Here is a 16,803-nt window from a genome sequence, read left to right on the forward strand (position 1 = left end):
GTCATTATCTTGGGAGTGGGTTAATTATCATGAGAATGGGTTGTTATAAAAACAAGTTTGGCCTTCCTCTTGCTCTTGCCCTCTCTTGCCCTTCCACCTTTCACCAGCACAAAGGCCCTTGCAAGATACTGGTGCTATGCTTCTGGACTTTCCAGCCTCCAGAATGATAAGCCAAATAAATATCTGTCTGTTGTAAACTACCCAGTCTGTGGTATTCTGTTATAGCAGCATAAAGACAAAGACAGAGGCACCAAGAGGTAAAATGACTTACATAAGATTACAAAGCTATCAAGTGATAATTCCAGGATTTAAAATCCAGGCAGTCTGGTTCAAAGATCTCTTAAGTAAAAGAGAAAGATAAAGTGAGCCACTGAGCAGTTCTGGAGACTCTGGGGATCTCCTGGCTACTGGTGGACTCCAGGTGGGCCAGCGACAGTTGGTTTGGTCTGAGAAGGCTGCCTGAGGATAACAGAAGAATAGTGTTGCAGGTCTTGCAACATCTGGACCTGGATCCACATCTTTCTGGATAAGGGTCCAGAAAGCCCTGGATTACAAAGCAGGCCTGCTGAGATCAGGATGGGGGAGTCAGAAGTAAAAGCAGTGAGGATGAGACCCTTAGAGGAAGAAGGCCTTATGAGGTGTCTGGATCAAGCACCCAGGGAAAGCCAGTGGCCCTGCCAAGGAAAGAACTTACTGGGGACATAGGAAGCTCACAACAGAAGAACAAGAGTGAGGAAGAACATAAAAGAACACCCTATGGTAGAGTTTCCATGGGGAAGGCTCTTGAGCACCAAGCCTAGGGGTGAGATTGTTGTGGACAGGGAGTTGGCGAGAAGGCAAGCAGCATCAGCAATACATCCTTCACCCCTCATACCCAACAGGGTACTCAGCACAGCTCTCTGCGGGTGCCCATCTTGAATGCTGTAACTAGTTGCCTGTGGAATAATACACTGATCATGAACTGGGCTTTGACATGAGACAGACCTGGGTTTTTGCTCCTAGGTTTACAACCTACCAGCTGCCTCTCTGAGCTCTGGGGGCTCATCTGTAAAACAGCGATCACTGTAATTACCTTATGGCATTATTGTGAGGATTAAATGTGGCATGGTTTATGTAGCACTTAACTCAGGGCTTTATTTTTACCTAGTTTAGTAAGTAATAACCCATAGGCTATATAGAATTTTAATTTCCAAATATTTGGGGATTTTCCAGAAATTTCCATTATTGATTTCTAATTTAATACCATTGTGATTAGAGCACATACTCTTTATTATCAGCATTTTAAATTTTATTGAGATTATTTTATAGCCCCGTGTATGATCTTGGCAAATGTTTTACGTGTCCTTGAAAAAAATGAGTATTCAGTTATTGTTGAGTGGAATAGCCTATGAACATCAACTGGTTAAATTGATAGATTAAGTTTTCTATTTCCATAACGACTTCATCTACTTGTTCTATGAATTACTAAGAGAGAAGCACTGACATCTCTAACTAAAATTTTGGATTTGTCTATTTCTCCTTTCAGTTTTGCTTTGTGGACTTTGAAGGTCTGTTGTGAGGTATGTATAAATGAAGGATTAATAAGTCTTACTGATAAACTGATCCCTTTTATCATTATGGAATGTATCTCTTTATTCCTGGCAATATTCCTTCTTCTGAAACATACTTTTTCTAATATTAATATAGGCACTCCGGGTTTCTTATGATTAGTTTTTGCATGGCATACACTTTTCCATCCTTGTACTCTTTGCTGTATCTTTATGTGTCAAATTAGTTTCTTGCAGACAGCCAATAGTTGGATCTTGCTTTTAAATCCACTATATGTTTAATGCAGTTATAGATATGGTTAGGTTTAAATCTACCATCTTGCTAATAGTTTTCAAATTGTCTCATCTTCTCTTTGTTCCTTTTCTTGCTTCTTTTCCTGTATTCTTCTAGATCAACCGAGTATTTTTAAAACGTTCCAATTTATCTCTGATTAGTTATAACTGTTTTGTTTTTTAGTAATTGCTCTAGTGTTAATAATATGCATCTTTAATTTATCACAGTCTACCTTCAAATAATATTATACCACTTCCCATATACTGTGAGAAACTTACAACAGTATACTTCTAGTCCCCACCTCCCATTCTTCATCCTATTGTTGTCATACATTTTATCTCTATTTATGCTGCAAACCCCATAACACATTATTATTTTTGCTTTAAGTAGGCAACTGTCTTTGAAAGACATTTTAAAACGAGGGGGAACAGTCTTTTTATATTCACCATATGTTTACCACTTCTGATGCTCTTCATTCTTTTATGTACTTTACATTCCCATCTTGAATCATTTTCCTTCTGTGTAAAAACTTCCTCTGACATTTCTTACAGTGAAGAATGGCTGGTGATGAATTCTCCCGCATACTATTGTCTGAAAAAGTTATTTTGCCTTCATTCTTGAAATATATTTTCATTGGATTTACAATTCCTGGTTGACAGCCTTTTCTTTTGGCACTTTAAAGATGTTGCTCCATTGTCTTCTGGCCTTCATTCTATCTGATGGGAAATCATCAGTTTTCCTATCTGTTCCTCTATACATAATGTGTCTCTTTTTCTTTGGCTGCTTTAAAATTTTTTCTGTTTATCACTGGCTTTCAGCAATTTGATGATGTGCCTTGGTGTGGTTTTCTTTGTGTTTATTCTTTTGGGGACTTATTGAATTATTTAGATCTGTGAGTTTACAGTTTTTATTAGACTTGGAACCTAGAAAATTATTTCTTCTAGGCTTTTCTGCCCTTTTCTGGAACTTCAATAACACATATGTTAGCCCACTTGATATGATATTATTCCACAGGTATGAAGCTCTTTTTGTTTTGGTATTTTTCTCTGTATTTCATTTTGGGTAGTTTCCATTGCTTTGTACTCAGATTCAACAAACTTTTTCTGCAATGTCTAATCTGCTATTGATCTAATATTGACTGAGTGTTTGTGTCCTCCAACATTCATATGTTGAAGCCCTAACCCCCAATGTAATAGTATTTAGAGATGGGGCCTTTGGGGGATAACTGGATGATGAGGGAGGGATCCTGGTCTCATGGGATTAGTGTCCTTATAAGACATACCATAGACCCTGAGATATCTCTCTCTCTCTCTCTCTCTCTCCATTCATAGACCAAAGAAAGGCCAGGTAAGCATGAGGACATGAAGGTAATCATCTGCAAACCAGGAAGAGAGCCCTCACCAAAATCTGACCATGCTGGCGCCCTAATCTCAGACTTCCAGCCTCCAGAGCTGTGAGAAAATAAAAGTCTGTTGTTTAAACTACCCAGTCTTAGGTATTTTGTTATGGCAGCCTGAGCAGACTAATACATAATACTATCCAGTAAAAGTTTGATTCCTTTTTATATCTTCTAATTCTCTCTTACATTCATGTTTTTCTTTAAATCCTTGAGTATACTGAACAAATTTATAATCTCTATTTTAATGGTTCTATCTGCTAAGTCTTTTTTTTTTTTTTTTTTTTTTTTTTTTTTTTTTTGATAAGGTGTCACACTATCTGGTCTGGAGTGCAGTGGCATGATCACAGCTCACCATAGCCTCGACCTCCCAGGCTCAGCCTCAGCCTCCCAAGTAGCTGGGACTACAGGCATGCACCACCATGCCTGGATAATTTTTTGGTATTTTTTAATAGTGACCAGGTTTTACCATGTTGCCCAGGCTGGTCTCAAACTTCTGTACTCAAGTGATCTGCCCACCTTGGCCTCCCCAAGTGCTGGGATTACAGGTGTGAGCCACTGTGCCCAGACTCCTATCTTCTAATTCTATCACATTCCTATCACTTCTGGGTCTATATCAATTAATTAATTTTTTTCCTGATTATGAGTCACATTTTCTCCTGCTTCTTTGTTGTCTGCTAATTTTTTATTGGATGACTCACTGTGAATTTTACATAACTGAGTGTTAGATTTTGTTATAATCCTTTAAAAAGTATTGGACTTTGTTTTAGAAGACAGTTAAATGAATTTGATGGTTTTGAGGCTTGTTTGAAACTTTTTGAAGGCAGATCTAGAGTAGTTTTTATTTTATTACTAAGGTGTGACCTTTTTGTGATCTCAGTTAAATGCCCCATATCTTCAATGAGCCCTCTCACTTTGGCTGGTGGAATTGAAAAAAAATCCTGGCCCTACATGAATCTAGGAATTGTTTGGGGCTTTTTTGTTTTGCGTTGTTTTGTTTTGTTTGAGATCGGGTCTCACTCTGCCACCCAGGCTGGCGGTGCAGTGGTGTGATCACAGCTCACTGCAGCCTCAGACCTCTTGGGCTCAAGCAGTCCTCCTATCTCAGCCTCCAGAGTAGCTAGGACTACAGGCACACTCCATCATGCTCACCTAATTTTTAAAAATTATTTTTTGTAGAGACAGAATCTCATCATGTTGCCCAGGCTGGTCTCTAACTCCTGGACTCAAGTGATCCTCCCCACCGTGGCCTCCCAAAGTGTTAAGATTACAAACATGAACCACCATGCCTGGCCTAGGAATTGCTGAGATGAAGAAGAGAGCAGGACTGTTGGACTTGTTGAACAATTAGATGTGGAAGGATAAGAAATGAAGAGCAATTACTGGGTGGGTGGTGGCATCAGTCACCAATAAGAGGGATATTGGAATGGAGGACAGAGTGAGTGAATTCTATATCAGATAGATTTAAGTTTAGGAGTCTGCATGACATGGAAGTGGAGAAGTCTACTAGCACCTTGGATATGTGATCCAGCTCAGGGAAGAGGCAGAGGCTAGAATATAGACTTGGGAGTAATTAATACATAACATAAATACATAATTTGGTACATAAAGTTAAGAGATGTTAACATTTACCAAGCATTTACACACATGGTAGTTAAAACTAGGTGAAAGAATGAGACTACAAAGGGAGACTGCAAAAAAGCAGACTAAAAATTAAAAATCCTTCTTAAAGGGTGGGCAGGGGTGACGTGCGTGAAAAGAACAAAGAGGAGAGGAGAGAGGAAGCAAAGAGAGGAGGAGAAATGGTGAGAAAAGTTAGAGAAGAGCCAGGAGATGAAGGGGTCATGGAAGCTAAGTGAGCAGAGAGTTTTAAGAGAAGCATGGTCAACATTGTCAAACGACACAGACCAATCAAGTAAAATTAAAACTGAGAAATGCCCACAGGATGGTGCCCGGTGAGGGTCTCTTTGATTTTGGGAGGACCCATTTTAGTAACTTGGGAAGGTAGAAGCCAATAAGCAGACAAGCGAATGGGAAGTGAGGAAGTGGAAAGAGTAAGTGTAGACTCCTCTTTCTAGAAATTTGGTGAATAAGGGAAGGTTAGTTTTCAAGTCATAGCTGAGAAGGAAGAGAAGGAATTTATTTTATTTTATTTTTTTATTTTTATGGGAGAGACTTCAGCATGTTTATGGGCTCTAAGGAAAGCCCAGCAGACAGAAACAATGGAATGAAGTCCTCAGAAGAGATAAAAATAATGGGATCAATAGCACTGGCAGAATGTCCCCAAGTCTCTACAGTTAATAGGTGGCAAAGTTACTTATGATTGGTAGGGAAGACATGATTCATCACCGCACTTTAAAGATAGAAAAATGAAGCCCACAGTGGGAAGAGAATTGCCTCAAACCATACAGCCTGGGACTTCATAGAAGAGATCTGACCCCACCCCTGGCCACATGACTTTCTATCCCAGAAGGCTCCCTCTGTGTCAGTGTAGAGCCCTGGCCACCCCTGCAGAAACCCAGGAAATGTTGGATGTCTGAGTCCCAGAGAGGAGAATGTAGGGAGGGTCATAGGGCACATTCTGGGAAGGGGAGGCTGTCCAGAGAGGGACTGGGGAGGAGAGGACAGAGCTGGGAGGAGAGCAAAGGCATCTCCACCCAGGCAGCAGCTGCTTGCAAATATGTTACAACTTGTCAAAGGGGCAGAAATAGATGCAGTCCAGGGAATGGAGGGGGTAGCGGCATGCTAGGGCTTCTGAACCCACAGAGAGGGCAGATTTGCGAGGGTGGGAGGGAGTAGCAGGGAAGGGGACAGCCAGGGGGACAAATCCAGAGGTGAGTATGACAAATATATGCCAAGAAGTTCTAAGTAGGTGGAAATGGGTCCAGAGAACCATCTGGTTACCTTTCAGTGAGGTTAAACCTGGGAGCCGAAGTGGAGATGGGAAAAGGACAAAGTATCTCTAGGAAATCTACCGTCTCGGATCCTGTGAGTCTACTCTTCCGGGCTAAACCTGGTTCAGACAAAACAGTCCTCCTACCCTGATTCCATGAGCACTTCCTCCAGATGCACATGCTAAGTCAGGAAAACAAACAAACAAACAAACAAAAGGCATCCTAACCAGTCAGTCCGGCATCTTGGTTTACAGATGGGGAAATTGAGAACCAGAGAGAAGAAAGGACAGCAACACGAACTGCCTTATCCAGGGCTCCTTCTACTTTCCCTCCACATCCTGATGGTATTTGTCCTAACCAGGAGCTGAAGGCCCGAAGGCCCTGTTCCCATAGGAACGTAAGATTCTTGTAAGAAATCCCCGCCCGCATTTCCAAAGGCCCCACCAGAGCCAGGTCCCCAGTTCACACTGCTGAGCCCAGTGCTGGTTATTTTTAAAACCAGCTCTCTGCTTTGTCTCCACCAAACACCTCCCCTTGACCCTCACCCACTCTCCTCCAACCCAACCCCTTCCACCTCCAGGTCTGCACCTTCCCATACCCTAAAGCCAGAAATTCTTGAAGAATGATTCTGGCTCTGAGCATCAGATTCCAGGCAGGGATGGGATTTCCCAGTGGTCATCCGATGCTCAGTCCTCCATGGAAACAATGTGTGGCTGCAGAGGCCTGGTGGAGGGGGGACCCTCCCCTCCTCTTCACATCTCAATCCTGGCATCTGCCTCCAAATCTCCCCTGTCTCAATCCCTCAGGCCTCTGCCCGGCACCTCCAGCCCACCCTCTCTCTCACACCTCTCCTCTATCTTCTTTTCCTCTCTCCAGCAGTACCTCTCCTGATGCCTCTCTAAACCCTCCATTCAAACTCTCCAACCCCTCACTATCTGCCTACTTGTGACCCCAGGCCCACCGGGAAATATCTACTCACTTGCTGCTTACTACTTACACTTCCTCACCTGCCAGCCGCAGGGAGGGAGGAGGCTCCCGGATTCAGAACAGGCACCCTTCACACTTCTGACATTCATCCTCTGTACCCTTGGGCAAGTCACTTCCCTTCTCTGGGCCTCCATTTCCCCATATGTGGAGGAAGAAGGTGGACTAGTGGATTCTAGACTGCCTTGCAGCTCTGACATTCTGTGATTCTGTGATCTGTTCTCATTCTGCTGCAAAGCTACTGCCCCACAAATAATCAGTGCTGATTTGCATGTAATTTTTATGCATCTATGTCCTACTGAAATGCACATGCATTTGCCACCCGCCTCCCCCCACCCCCCACCCCCTCCCACCTCATCCTATCCAGCCTAGGAAAATATATGGTGGGAGACCTGTTTGGAGTAGCGAGAGGCCCCCACCCTTCCAGACCCTTCTCCTTCTTGCTCCTCTATTCCCAAGCACATGAGACTCCAGAATGGAAAATTTGCTTTGATTTTAGCCAAGTACTATGCAGCCCAGGTCAGCCCACCTGCAACATCAGCAGGGACTAGAAGATGCTGAAGGCCAGAGAGCTGTGACTGGGTGTGCAGCAGAAGGGGTAGTAAGGAGCAAGGAGCAGGTGAAGGGGATTTCTGAGCATTTTGAAATCCAGCTGCTACCATGCAAATGACATCAGCCCAGCATGCAAACAGACAGAATCAAGTTGAGACAGTCAGGGTGGGGGAGCCAACAGTGTGGCTCTGGAGCCCCAGTAGGGGTAAGGGCTTCCTCTGGAGGGCGCAGGACTGCTGGAGGAGGAGGCTACAGTAGAGGCAGGGGGCCCTGTGTGCCCAAGCCAGCAGGGATGGGGATTAGGGCCGGACGCCCTGCTGTCAGGTTGGAGCTGATGGATCGCCGCTGGTGGCGGAGCACAAAGGCTGTTCTGTGCTTGGCACCAATGTGTTCCCATCCATCAGAGGGCAGCTTGTGGGGGTGCGGGGGGAGGAGGACCAAGCCTCTAGATGAGGCGTCTCCACAGCTTGGCTCTGAGAGAAGAACAAGATGGGTAAAGGGCCAATCCCCCCCCCATCAGGGTATGGAGAGGTCAAAGACACCTGGTTCACTCTATCAGCTCAGTCCTAGGAGGGTCTGTGCCCCATAGCTGGGCTTTGACATGGTCCCCACGCTGCTGTAGTCAGACATACACAAACACACGCACAGACAGGGATTCACAGAAACCAGGCACACAAGGTCACCCTAACCTCCCGGCTCTGCCCTCATGTTTGGTCAGAGGCAAACATCATCCAGACAGAAGGCCAAATGCATGCCCGACAGAGCTTCTGCAGGCAAGCGCCGAGTCTAGGCACTGCTCTTGCCCCAGGTCAGGTCCCAGCCGGGGAAGTGACACAGAGTGGGTTCTCAGTAAATGTGTGTTGAGCAGATGGAGTGAATGAATAAATTCCTTCTCTGGAGTACATCAGCACTTTCTCTAGCCTGCTCTTTCTACCTTGGTTAGATGACTTTGTGAACTCATTCTCCTTACACATCAGTGAACACACTGAAGGCAGACAGGGCATGTCTTAGTAACCCAAGCACCCGGCACAAGGTGCTGAATGCACGGTACTTGATCGAAAAAAAAAATGGATGAATGAATAAACACACCCAGGGTGGAGCCAGGTTTTCCCTCCTCCATTCCTGCTGCTGTGGTCCCCTGCAGGGCACGCAGAAGTAGAAGAGAAGACAAAGCAAGAAAAGGGAATAACATTTACCAGGAGTATCCATGTGCCAAGTACATTATCATTTAATACAACCACTCCCCTATTGCGTGCATACTCGCCATCCTTTGCTAGTCTGAAACATGCGCCCTCTCCCAGTCGAATTCATCCTCCTGCCTCTGAGGGGGTTGTTCAGACCTTCATCATCTCATTCCTGGATGACCATCACGCTGTTCTGTGTGGTCTCCTTGCCTCAGCTCTCAAGTCCTTCCCTGCCCAGTTGGGCCTCCTCTGCTCTGTGCAAGTTTGTCTCCAATCGCCCCCTTACCTGAACCCCAAGCTCCATACAAACCAGCCTACCCAAAGACCCCTTCCCCTACTCCTCTCTCTTCATCCGAATCCTACCAGTTCTCAAGAGCTGGCCCAGCATGCTCCCCAAGCCTTTTGCAGAGCCCCAGCCTTCAGCGATTTTGCCGTCCCAAAAATTCCCGAAACGCTTTTGAAGAATCTACTGGTTTGTAATTGATCACAGCCCCCATATTTGCTGTGGAATCATCATAGCTCTCCCTTGTCTTCTAATCCAGCTTTGACATGTCAGCCCATGCTCACCAACTAGATAGTAAGGTCTGGAAATCACCATAGAGCAAGCCAGCTCTGCCTCCATTTTAGAGGAAGACATATTATTTAGAGGTAAGTCACACTGGATCCTGGAATTACAAAAGATGCAAATATAGGAGTTCCTTTAGTGGCTTCAACATGACTTCTTTTCTCAGGGCTCATAGGATTGGAGAGTAAACTGAGGCATTTTTTTTTTCTTTTTTCTTTGTTTGGCAGGGGATGTGTTGGAAATAGAGACTCTTCTTCAGCCCAGCTTGTCAGGGGAAAGCAAAGTTTAGAACCCACACAGTACCTATGTTGCTAATTTCTTTTTTTTTTTTTTTTTTTTTTTTTTGAGGCAGAGTCTCGCTCTGTCGCCCAGACTGGAGTGCAGTGGCGCGATCTCGGCTCACTGCAACCTCCGCCTTCTGAGTTCAAGCAATTCCCTGCCTCAGCCTCCTGAGTAGCTGGGATTACAGGTGCCCACCACCATGTCCAGCTAATTTTTGTATTTTTAGTAGAGACGAGGTTTCACCATCTTGGCCAGGCTGGTCTTGAACTCCTGACCTCGTGATCCACCGGCCTCGGCCTCCCATACTGCTGGGATTACAGGTATGAGCCACCACACCCAGTCTATGCTGCTACTTTCTATCATGCTGGTAAGGCCAAGAACAGAATTAAGACCTCACTGTTCTCCCTCAACATGCTTAGGGCTCTTTTATTGTTCAGCTATGTTCCCTCCTTCCCCCCGTTTCCTATCCCAAAAGGACATCAGAATTCTCCTGGCTCTCTGCTGTGAATAATGAGAGGAAGGAACACAGGTTCTTCACATGCTGCACAGATCTCATCTCCCCTGTAATCTCCCCTGAGTCCCCAGCAGGGTTCCCCTTCCTCTCATTGTCCTTGCCACTGGCTTGAACTTGTCATTTTGATCTGTCATAGGATGAGGAGCAGGACAGATCAGACTTGGTCTATGGGGCCTAAGGGAAAAAACTAGAAAGAAAGGGTAAAAGATAGAGAGAGAAGATTGCAGCTCAAAGCTGCACGTCAATGGAACGGGCTGTCTCCTGACGTGAGCAGAAGCTGAACAGTGGTTGCCTGGGAGGAGATTCGGTCATCAGGGGCTAGGTAGAAAGAGGTGACCACCATTGTCTACCAGATGGTAAGGTCGAGGGCAGGGACCCTGTCTGGGGTGTCCCTATAATCCCCAGCCCTAAGACTGAGCCTTGTTCACTGCTGGTGTCTGAGGTCTGCCCACTGCATTGGAAAGAATTTGTCCTCTCAGACCCTGAGGCACCTACTGAGAGGTGATCATGGCCTGAGAGGCCTGAAGATTATACAGTCCCTGCTCCACCTGACATTTGAGACCTGCATGATACATGTAAAATTGATGGCTCAGACGAAGAGGCAGAACCACCAAGCCCGATGGCCAAGGAGAGAGGAGATTTACACTGAGTTTGAAGGGCTCTGTTTTTTCTCCTTTTTCACCCCCATCCACAGTAATGAGTCAGGAAAATTCTGGTGTTGGAAAAAGAGTTGAGGAGGTAACATAGAAGGACAGATCAATGGTCCGGAGTGAGACAGGGAGGAGACAGGGAGCTTAGTACATCTTGACCTTGTGGCTCTGGGGAAGGTGGCACGTGTAAGCTGTAAATTCTAATCTCTGCTCTGACCACGGCTGCTGTATTAAAGAGAAAATTTCTCTTGACCCCTGCCAAGAAAACCAAAACCCAAATAATTTCTCTTGCCTCAACTTACCCCCCATCACATGAGACCTAAGAGAACATACAGGTCAGAGCTGCTTGGGAACCCCAAAAGTGGAATCTATTAGCTGCTCTGAGTCTTGATCCCTTTTATCCCCGGATACTGAGTGCCCATGAATGCCCAGAATCTGAAGCAGTCCCATTCTTTTGGGAGGGAGGTCTTTAAGAGTCTCATCGACTGATGTAGTGTGGTTAAGGTGCTGTCAGGAAGCAGGGAGATGGATAAGTTGGCTCTTAAGGCCTCTTCCAGCCTAAGCCTACCCTTCCTTGTTCCCTCCTCCCCCTACACCCACCAGCTTCTTGGGGACTAGCAAGGAGAGAGCAGGCAGGCCGCCCAGCTAGGAGTAATTGAAAGGAGCAGATGAGAGGGGAATGTGTCCTCCCCCAATGCCCCTGCCCCACAGGGGCTGCTGAGAAATGAAAACTAATCAAATTACACCCGACGGCCTCCCGACCCGTGCACAGGAGCCCGCCTGGGCCAGGGACAGGCTGGCTGGGTGGGGTGGGGGCCATGGGGGAGAGAGAAGGGGAATCACATCTAATCCACTGTAAACGTCTTGATGTGCAGCAACAGCTTAGAGGGGGCTCAGGTTTCTGTGGCGTTGGCTATATTTATCTCTGGTTCCATGCCAGCAGGGAGGGTTTAAATGGCACCCAGCAGTTGGCGTGAGGGGCTGCAGGAGCTTGGGGTCTGGTGGCAGGAACAAGCCTTTTCTGACCCCATGGAGCTGTATGAGACATCCCCCTACTTCTACCAGGAACCCCGCTTCTATGACGGGGAAAACTACCTGCCTGTCCACCTCCAGGGCTTTGAGCCACCAGGCTATGAGCGGACGGAGCTCACCCTGAGCCCCGAGACCCCAGGGCCCCTCGAAGACAAGGGGCTGGGCACCCCTGAGCACTGTCCGGGCCAGTGCCTGCCGTGGGCGTGTAAGGTGTGTAAGAGGAAGTCGGTGTCCGTGGACCGGCGGCGGGCGGCCACACTGAGGGAGAAGCGCAGGCTCAAGAAGGTGAATGAGGCCTTTGAGGCCCTGAAGAGGAGCACCCTGCTCAACCCCAACCAGCGGCTGCCCAAGGTGGAGATCCTGCGCAGCGCCATCCAATACATCGAGCGTCTCCAGACCCTGCTCAGCTCCCTCAACCAGGAGGAGCGTGACCTCCGCTACCGGGGCGGGGGTGGGCCCCAGCCAGGGGTAAGTGGCCATCCTGTCCCCCTGCCCCAGGGGGAGGGGGCCAGAGGGAGGCACCTGGACAACCTCAAGACCCCAAGAGGGGCTCAGAGGGTTGGAGCAGGTGCCAGACAGGGTCGAGGGGCTTCAGGAGCCCTTCCCTGGTCAGAGCTGGGCTATCCAGCTGACCTCCTGTGTCCTGTGTTCTTTCCAGATGAGATAGAGGCAGTGGGGAGGAAGTGCAGAAGGGGTGGGGGTGGGGAACACAGGACTGAAGAAAGGATCAGGAGCAAGGCCACAGTCAGCCCGGGTAAGGGTGAGGATTAATCACAGAGCCTGAGTCAGAGCCTAAAAGGCCAGGCCAAGTTCACCAGAGAAGGCTGCTTTGCCCCCTGCCCCACCCCCATCCTGGGTGTGGCTGAGCAGAGAGAAAACCCACTCAGTCTCATTGGAACTCCAGCAGGCCTGCACAGAGTGACCTTCACTGGGCCAGAAAATCTGTCTCCATCACCCTTATCACCAGAGTCAGGAGAACCAGGGACCTTTAACCTGGGGTCCTGTGAGGGCAGAACCACCACTCAGGATGGAAGCCAAGAAGGCCTGGAAGCAGGGCCTCTAGGACATGAGAGGAGCTGGTTACTAAGATTCTGGGGTTGGGGATGGCCTGGGCTGGAAGGCCACAGCCTGTGGCCCACCCTCCAACCCCACCACAGGTGCTTCTGCCCACTGGGACTAGGCAGAGAGACACATCAAAGAATGGCTGTGCCCCGACCTTGGGCCTTCGCCCTGTCTTGCAGGTGCCCAGCGAATGCAGCTCTCACAGCGCCTCCTGCAGTCCAGAGTGGGGCAGCGCACTGGAGTTCGGCGCCAACCCTGGGGGTAAGTGAGGCCTGACCCTGGTAACCTTGACTCCAATCCCTCAGTCCCTCCCTGGGCGAGGTTCTTCCCTCTTACCTTATTCCTTGCTCCGGTCCTCTTCCCTTGGGTCTCTCCAGGGACCTGCTGACTCCAGGACCCAAAGGGTGGGCTGGGAGGTTCTGTGTAGCCCTGCAGTCTTGACCAGCAAAGGAGTGATAGTGGCTCCTGCAGCTCCCCAGCTGATGCCTGGTGGTTGACCTTCTCCACAGAGAGGACAATGTCCCTGCCCCAGGGGTCTCTGCGAAGTGCTGAGTCAGTGCTGCAAAACCGGGCCGAGCAAAGGGCAGGTCCAGTCTCTGGGGAGCTCCATCCTGCTCCAACTTGAGTGACTGCTTCCAAACCCTACCTCACTAGGGGAGTTCAGAGAAGAGGCGCGCGTGCACGCACACACACACACACACACACACACACACACACACATAGGGGAGTTCAGAGAAGAGGCGCGCGTGCACGCACACACACACACACACACACACACACACACACACACACACAGAGCATGGGGAAAGGCAGGGACTAGGGAGTAGAACTCCGGAGCTTTATCCCCCATCTGTCCTGGAAAACCTGTGTCACCCCAAGGGTCCCATCCTCTATTCTGGGCCTCAAGAACCCCCACTCCTCACCCAGGTACCACCTTCCCACCTCCCCTTACAGATCATCTGCTCACGGCTGACCCTACAGATGCCCACAACCTGCACTCCCTCACCTCCATCGTGGACAGCATCACAGTGGAAGATGTGTCTGTGGCCTTCCCAGATGAAACCATGCCCAACTGAGATTGTCTGCCAAGCCAGGCATCCTTGCAAGCCCCCCAAGCTGACCACAGATGCCACTGCTTCTGTAGCAGGGGCCTCCTAAGCCAGGCTGCCCTGATGCTAGGAAGCCAGCTCTGGGGTGCCATAGGCCAGACTATCCCCTTCCTCATCCATGTAAGGTTAACCCACCCCCCAGCAAGGTACTGGATGCCCTCATTCAGCTGCCTCCTTAGAGGACAGGGCATCCCCTTTCCAGGAAGGTAAAGCAGGGGACCAGAGCGCCCCCTCGTGTATGCCCCAGTTCAGGGGGCAAACTCAGGAGTTTCCTTTTTATCATAACATGGCCTCTAATTCCACCCCCTAAGTGAAACGGTTTGAGTGACACAGACAGTGTCCTGACCTGGACAAGCTGTGCACGTCTCCTGTTCTGGTCTCTTCACGATGCCAGTGGCTGGGCTGGGCCTGCCCTGAATTGAGAGAAAAGAAGGGGAGAGAAACAATCCTCTGTTCCCAAGTCCCTGGGGGGCCAAACTTTTGCAGTGAATATTGGGAACCTTCCAGTGGTTTTATGTTTTGTTTTGTTTTGTGTGTTGTTTGTAAAGCTGCCATCTGACCAAGGTCTCCTGTGCTGAAGTTGCCGGGGACAGGCAGGGAAAGGGGGTTGGGGGCTCTTGGGGGTGATTTCTTTTGTTAACTAAGCATTGTGTGGTTTTGCCATTGTTTTGTATTTTTTTTTTTTTTTGCTAACTTATTTGGATTTCCTTTTTTAAAAAATGAATAAAGACTGGTTGCCAGAAGAGTGTCGGTGATAATGCAGAGGGAGGGAAATGACTGACAGCCCTGCCCCCTCCCACTGAGCAGTCCAGACACACCCTAGTGGGCGGGGCTCCACAGCACTGAGGGCCTCATCTTGCTGGTGGTCACTAGGCACTGGGGACCCCGGCTCTTTTCACCATGAGGAAGGAAGTCGAGCATATCTAGACCTCAGTCTAGGTGGAGACCAGATTCCACAGACATCCTTGTGGGACACGGAGGACAACTGGCTATGACTATACTTCACAGCCATTGCTCATAGGCTGCTGTGCTCTGCGTCATGTCCCAGCAGGTCCTCCGGTTTCAGTTAACTGAGCAATTCGTGAGCCCAGTGCTCAGCCTACAGCCAGGGTGCAGAGCTAGAAGTTGTGGTTTCCCTTCCCTAGTCCCCACCTCTGCCCTGGTGTCACCAGGAGCCCTATAGAGAAGTGGGAGGTGAGGAAGGCAGTGGGGTCAGACACTGTCATTTCCTTGCTGGCCAAATAGCATGGCCCCTCCCCATTCTCCTCCATTCCCTCCAGGCAGAAGGGGATTGTGGTTCCTGCTTGCAGCTCCCAGCATGAAGGAGATTCAGATTTAGCTCGGGGAGGGTAAAGGGGTCCACAAAGAACAATCGAAGAGAAGCTGGGTTCTCTTCATTTGGGGTGCTGTTTTTCAAATATTAGCTTCTTGAGGGTAGAAGGTGGGTGGGAAATTGAGAACAGAGATTTTTGGTTAGACATTACACAAGGATTAACTGGGGAGTTAACAGGAGCTAGAATTCAAACGGAACATGGACATCTACTGAAAACGTTATTAATTCCAACAGCTTGGGGCTAAGTTCATGTGATTTACTGCAAATTATAAGTTTCAGAATCATTACCAAAGCAGGGATTCAGAGCATGGTACATTCCAGCCCTACTTAATTCTTTGGGGCCCTTGACAATGGACTTAACCCAGTATTGCCTGAGGCTCTAGCGACCCCCCTGCACCCGCTCTGAGCTCAGCTGGGCCATCTCTCCCACACCCACCCTCCTGACCTTACTGCCAGAGAGGAGAGTTAACACTGTGCCCCCCGAGTTTCTTCAGAAACTCTGCCTAAGGAAAACAATCAGAAGAAGCCTCTGGAGACTCACAGAACTCAGGTGAGGGTGCAGAAGGGAGGGTCTCCCCCACTGCCTGCTTGTCCCAAACCAGTCAGGCAGGGCTTATTGGGAATTCCAAATTGGCCTCCTCTGCTCCCATTGGTGGGATTTTCTTCTTTTCAACTTGGTGTCACTGAATTTAGTCTTTCCCCCTTGGAGGGGCTGGAAAGGAAGACCAAGGTCATTTCCATGACTCTTAGCTCTGATTCACTGCCCTGGAGAATGAGGAGGGCAACTGGGCTGGCTGCAATGCCTTGGCTCTGGAATCTACATTTACTCCTTTATTACCCCCTAAAAATTCTCAGAACACATTCATGGAGGATCTTCTCCCCTCAAGTTCATTTCCTCTGCCTCTGGCACCTCCCGCACTCCTAGGGTGGAAACAGCCCTGTCACCTGCAGCTGTGACCTGCCCATCCCTCACCCTCCTTCTCACTGGGATAAGAAGGGCTGGCCAAGGAAGGCACTCAGCTCTGCTGAAGCACAGGTTCTGGGGCTGCTGGATATATTTTTTTAAGTCTACTCCTCTTCAGTTATTCTGACAATTAGATAGTGAGGGTCTCACTCAGACTCTGGAAAGAATGAACAGTCCTCAGCAATGACACTGGATGCAACAGATCCCTACCATGGTGGAGTGTAGTCACTCTGTCTACTTACTTTTTCATGTCTTTAAGTCCTTAAGGGAAAAACAATTTGCTAGAATTCCACAGGTGTGAATGGCAAACTCTGCTAAGCAGGAGCCCAGCCTCACTCGTTATTTTCACAGAATAAACAATTGTTATCAAAGCAGGAGGAATTTTTTTTTTTTTGACGGAGTCTCGCTCTGTTGCCCAGGCTGGAGTGCAGTGGCGCGATCTGGGCTCACTTCAAGCTCCG

The 16,803-nt window shown here is 48.3% G+C and overlaps 2 protein-coding genes across 2 annotated transcripts in view; one reads left to right on the forward strand and one right to left on the reverse strand.

The window, feature by feature from the left end:
- The window catches only part of ADORA1 (adenosine A1 receptor), an 88,015-nt gene extending 73,415 nt beyond the window's left edge, over nucleotides 1-14,600 (reverse strand). The window contains exons 1-2 of the mRNA XM_037985727.2: nucleotides 14,392-14,600; nucleotides 13,273-13,495 (exon numbers count right to left, since the gene is read on the reverse strand). Coding sequence (XP_037841655.2) covers nucleotides 13,273-13,495; nucleotides 14,392-14,600 — 432 coding nt within the window. The remainder of the gene's footprint in view (nucleotides 1-13,272; nucleotides 13,496-14,391) is intronic.
- MYOG (myogenin) lies at nucleotides 11,721-14,414 on the forward strand. Its single transcript, XM_073011628.1, has 3 exons — nucleotides 11,721-12,342; nucleotides 13,116-13,197; nucleotides 13,891-14,414. Exons 1-3 carry the CDS (start codon nucleotides 11,797-11,799, stop codon nucleotides 14,010-14,012), a joined length of 750 nt encoding a protein of 249 aa, XP_072867729.1. The 5' UTR covers nucleotides 11,721-11,796; the 3' UTR covers nucleotides 14,013-14,414.
- Nucleotides 14,601-16,803: the final 2,203 nt, after the last annotated feature.

Source organism: Chlorocebus sabaeus, chromosome 25, assembly GCF_047675955.1.
Source record: "Chlorocebus sabaeus isolate Y175 chromosome 25, mChlSab1.0.hap1, whole genome shotgun sequence".
NCBI lineage: Eukaryota > Metazoa > Chordata > Mammalia > Primates > Cercopithecidae > Chlorocebus > Chlorocebus sabaeus.

What these genes read in the sequence shown, in the direction of transcription:
- MYOG (XM_073011628.1), top strand. Translation starts at nt 11,797, where the DNA reads ATGGCACCCAGCAGTTGGCGTGAGGGGCTGCAGGAGCTTGGGGTCTGG. An exon ending in GGGGTGGGCCCCAGCCAGGG is followed by an intron (nt 12,343 to 13,115) that starts GTAAGTGGCCAT and finishes CCTGTCTTGCAG; the next exon opens with GTGCCCAGCGAATGCAGCTC. An exon ending in GTTCGGCGCCAACCCTGGGG is followed by an intron (nt 13,198 to 13,890) that starts GTAAGTGAGGCC and finishes CTCCCCTTACAG; the next exon opens with ATCATCTGCTCACGGCTGAC.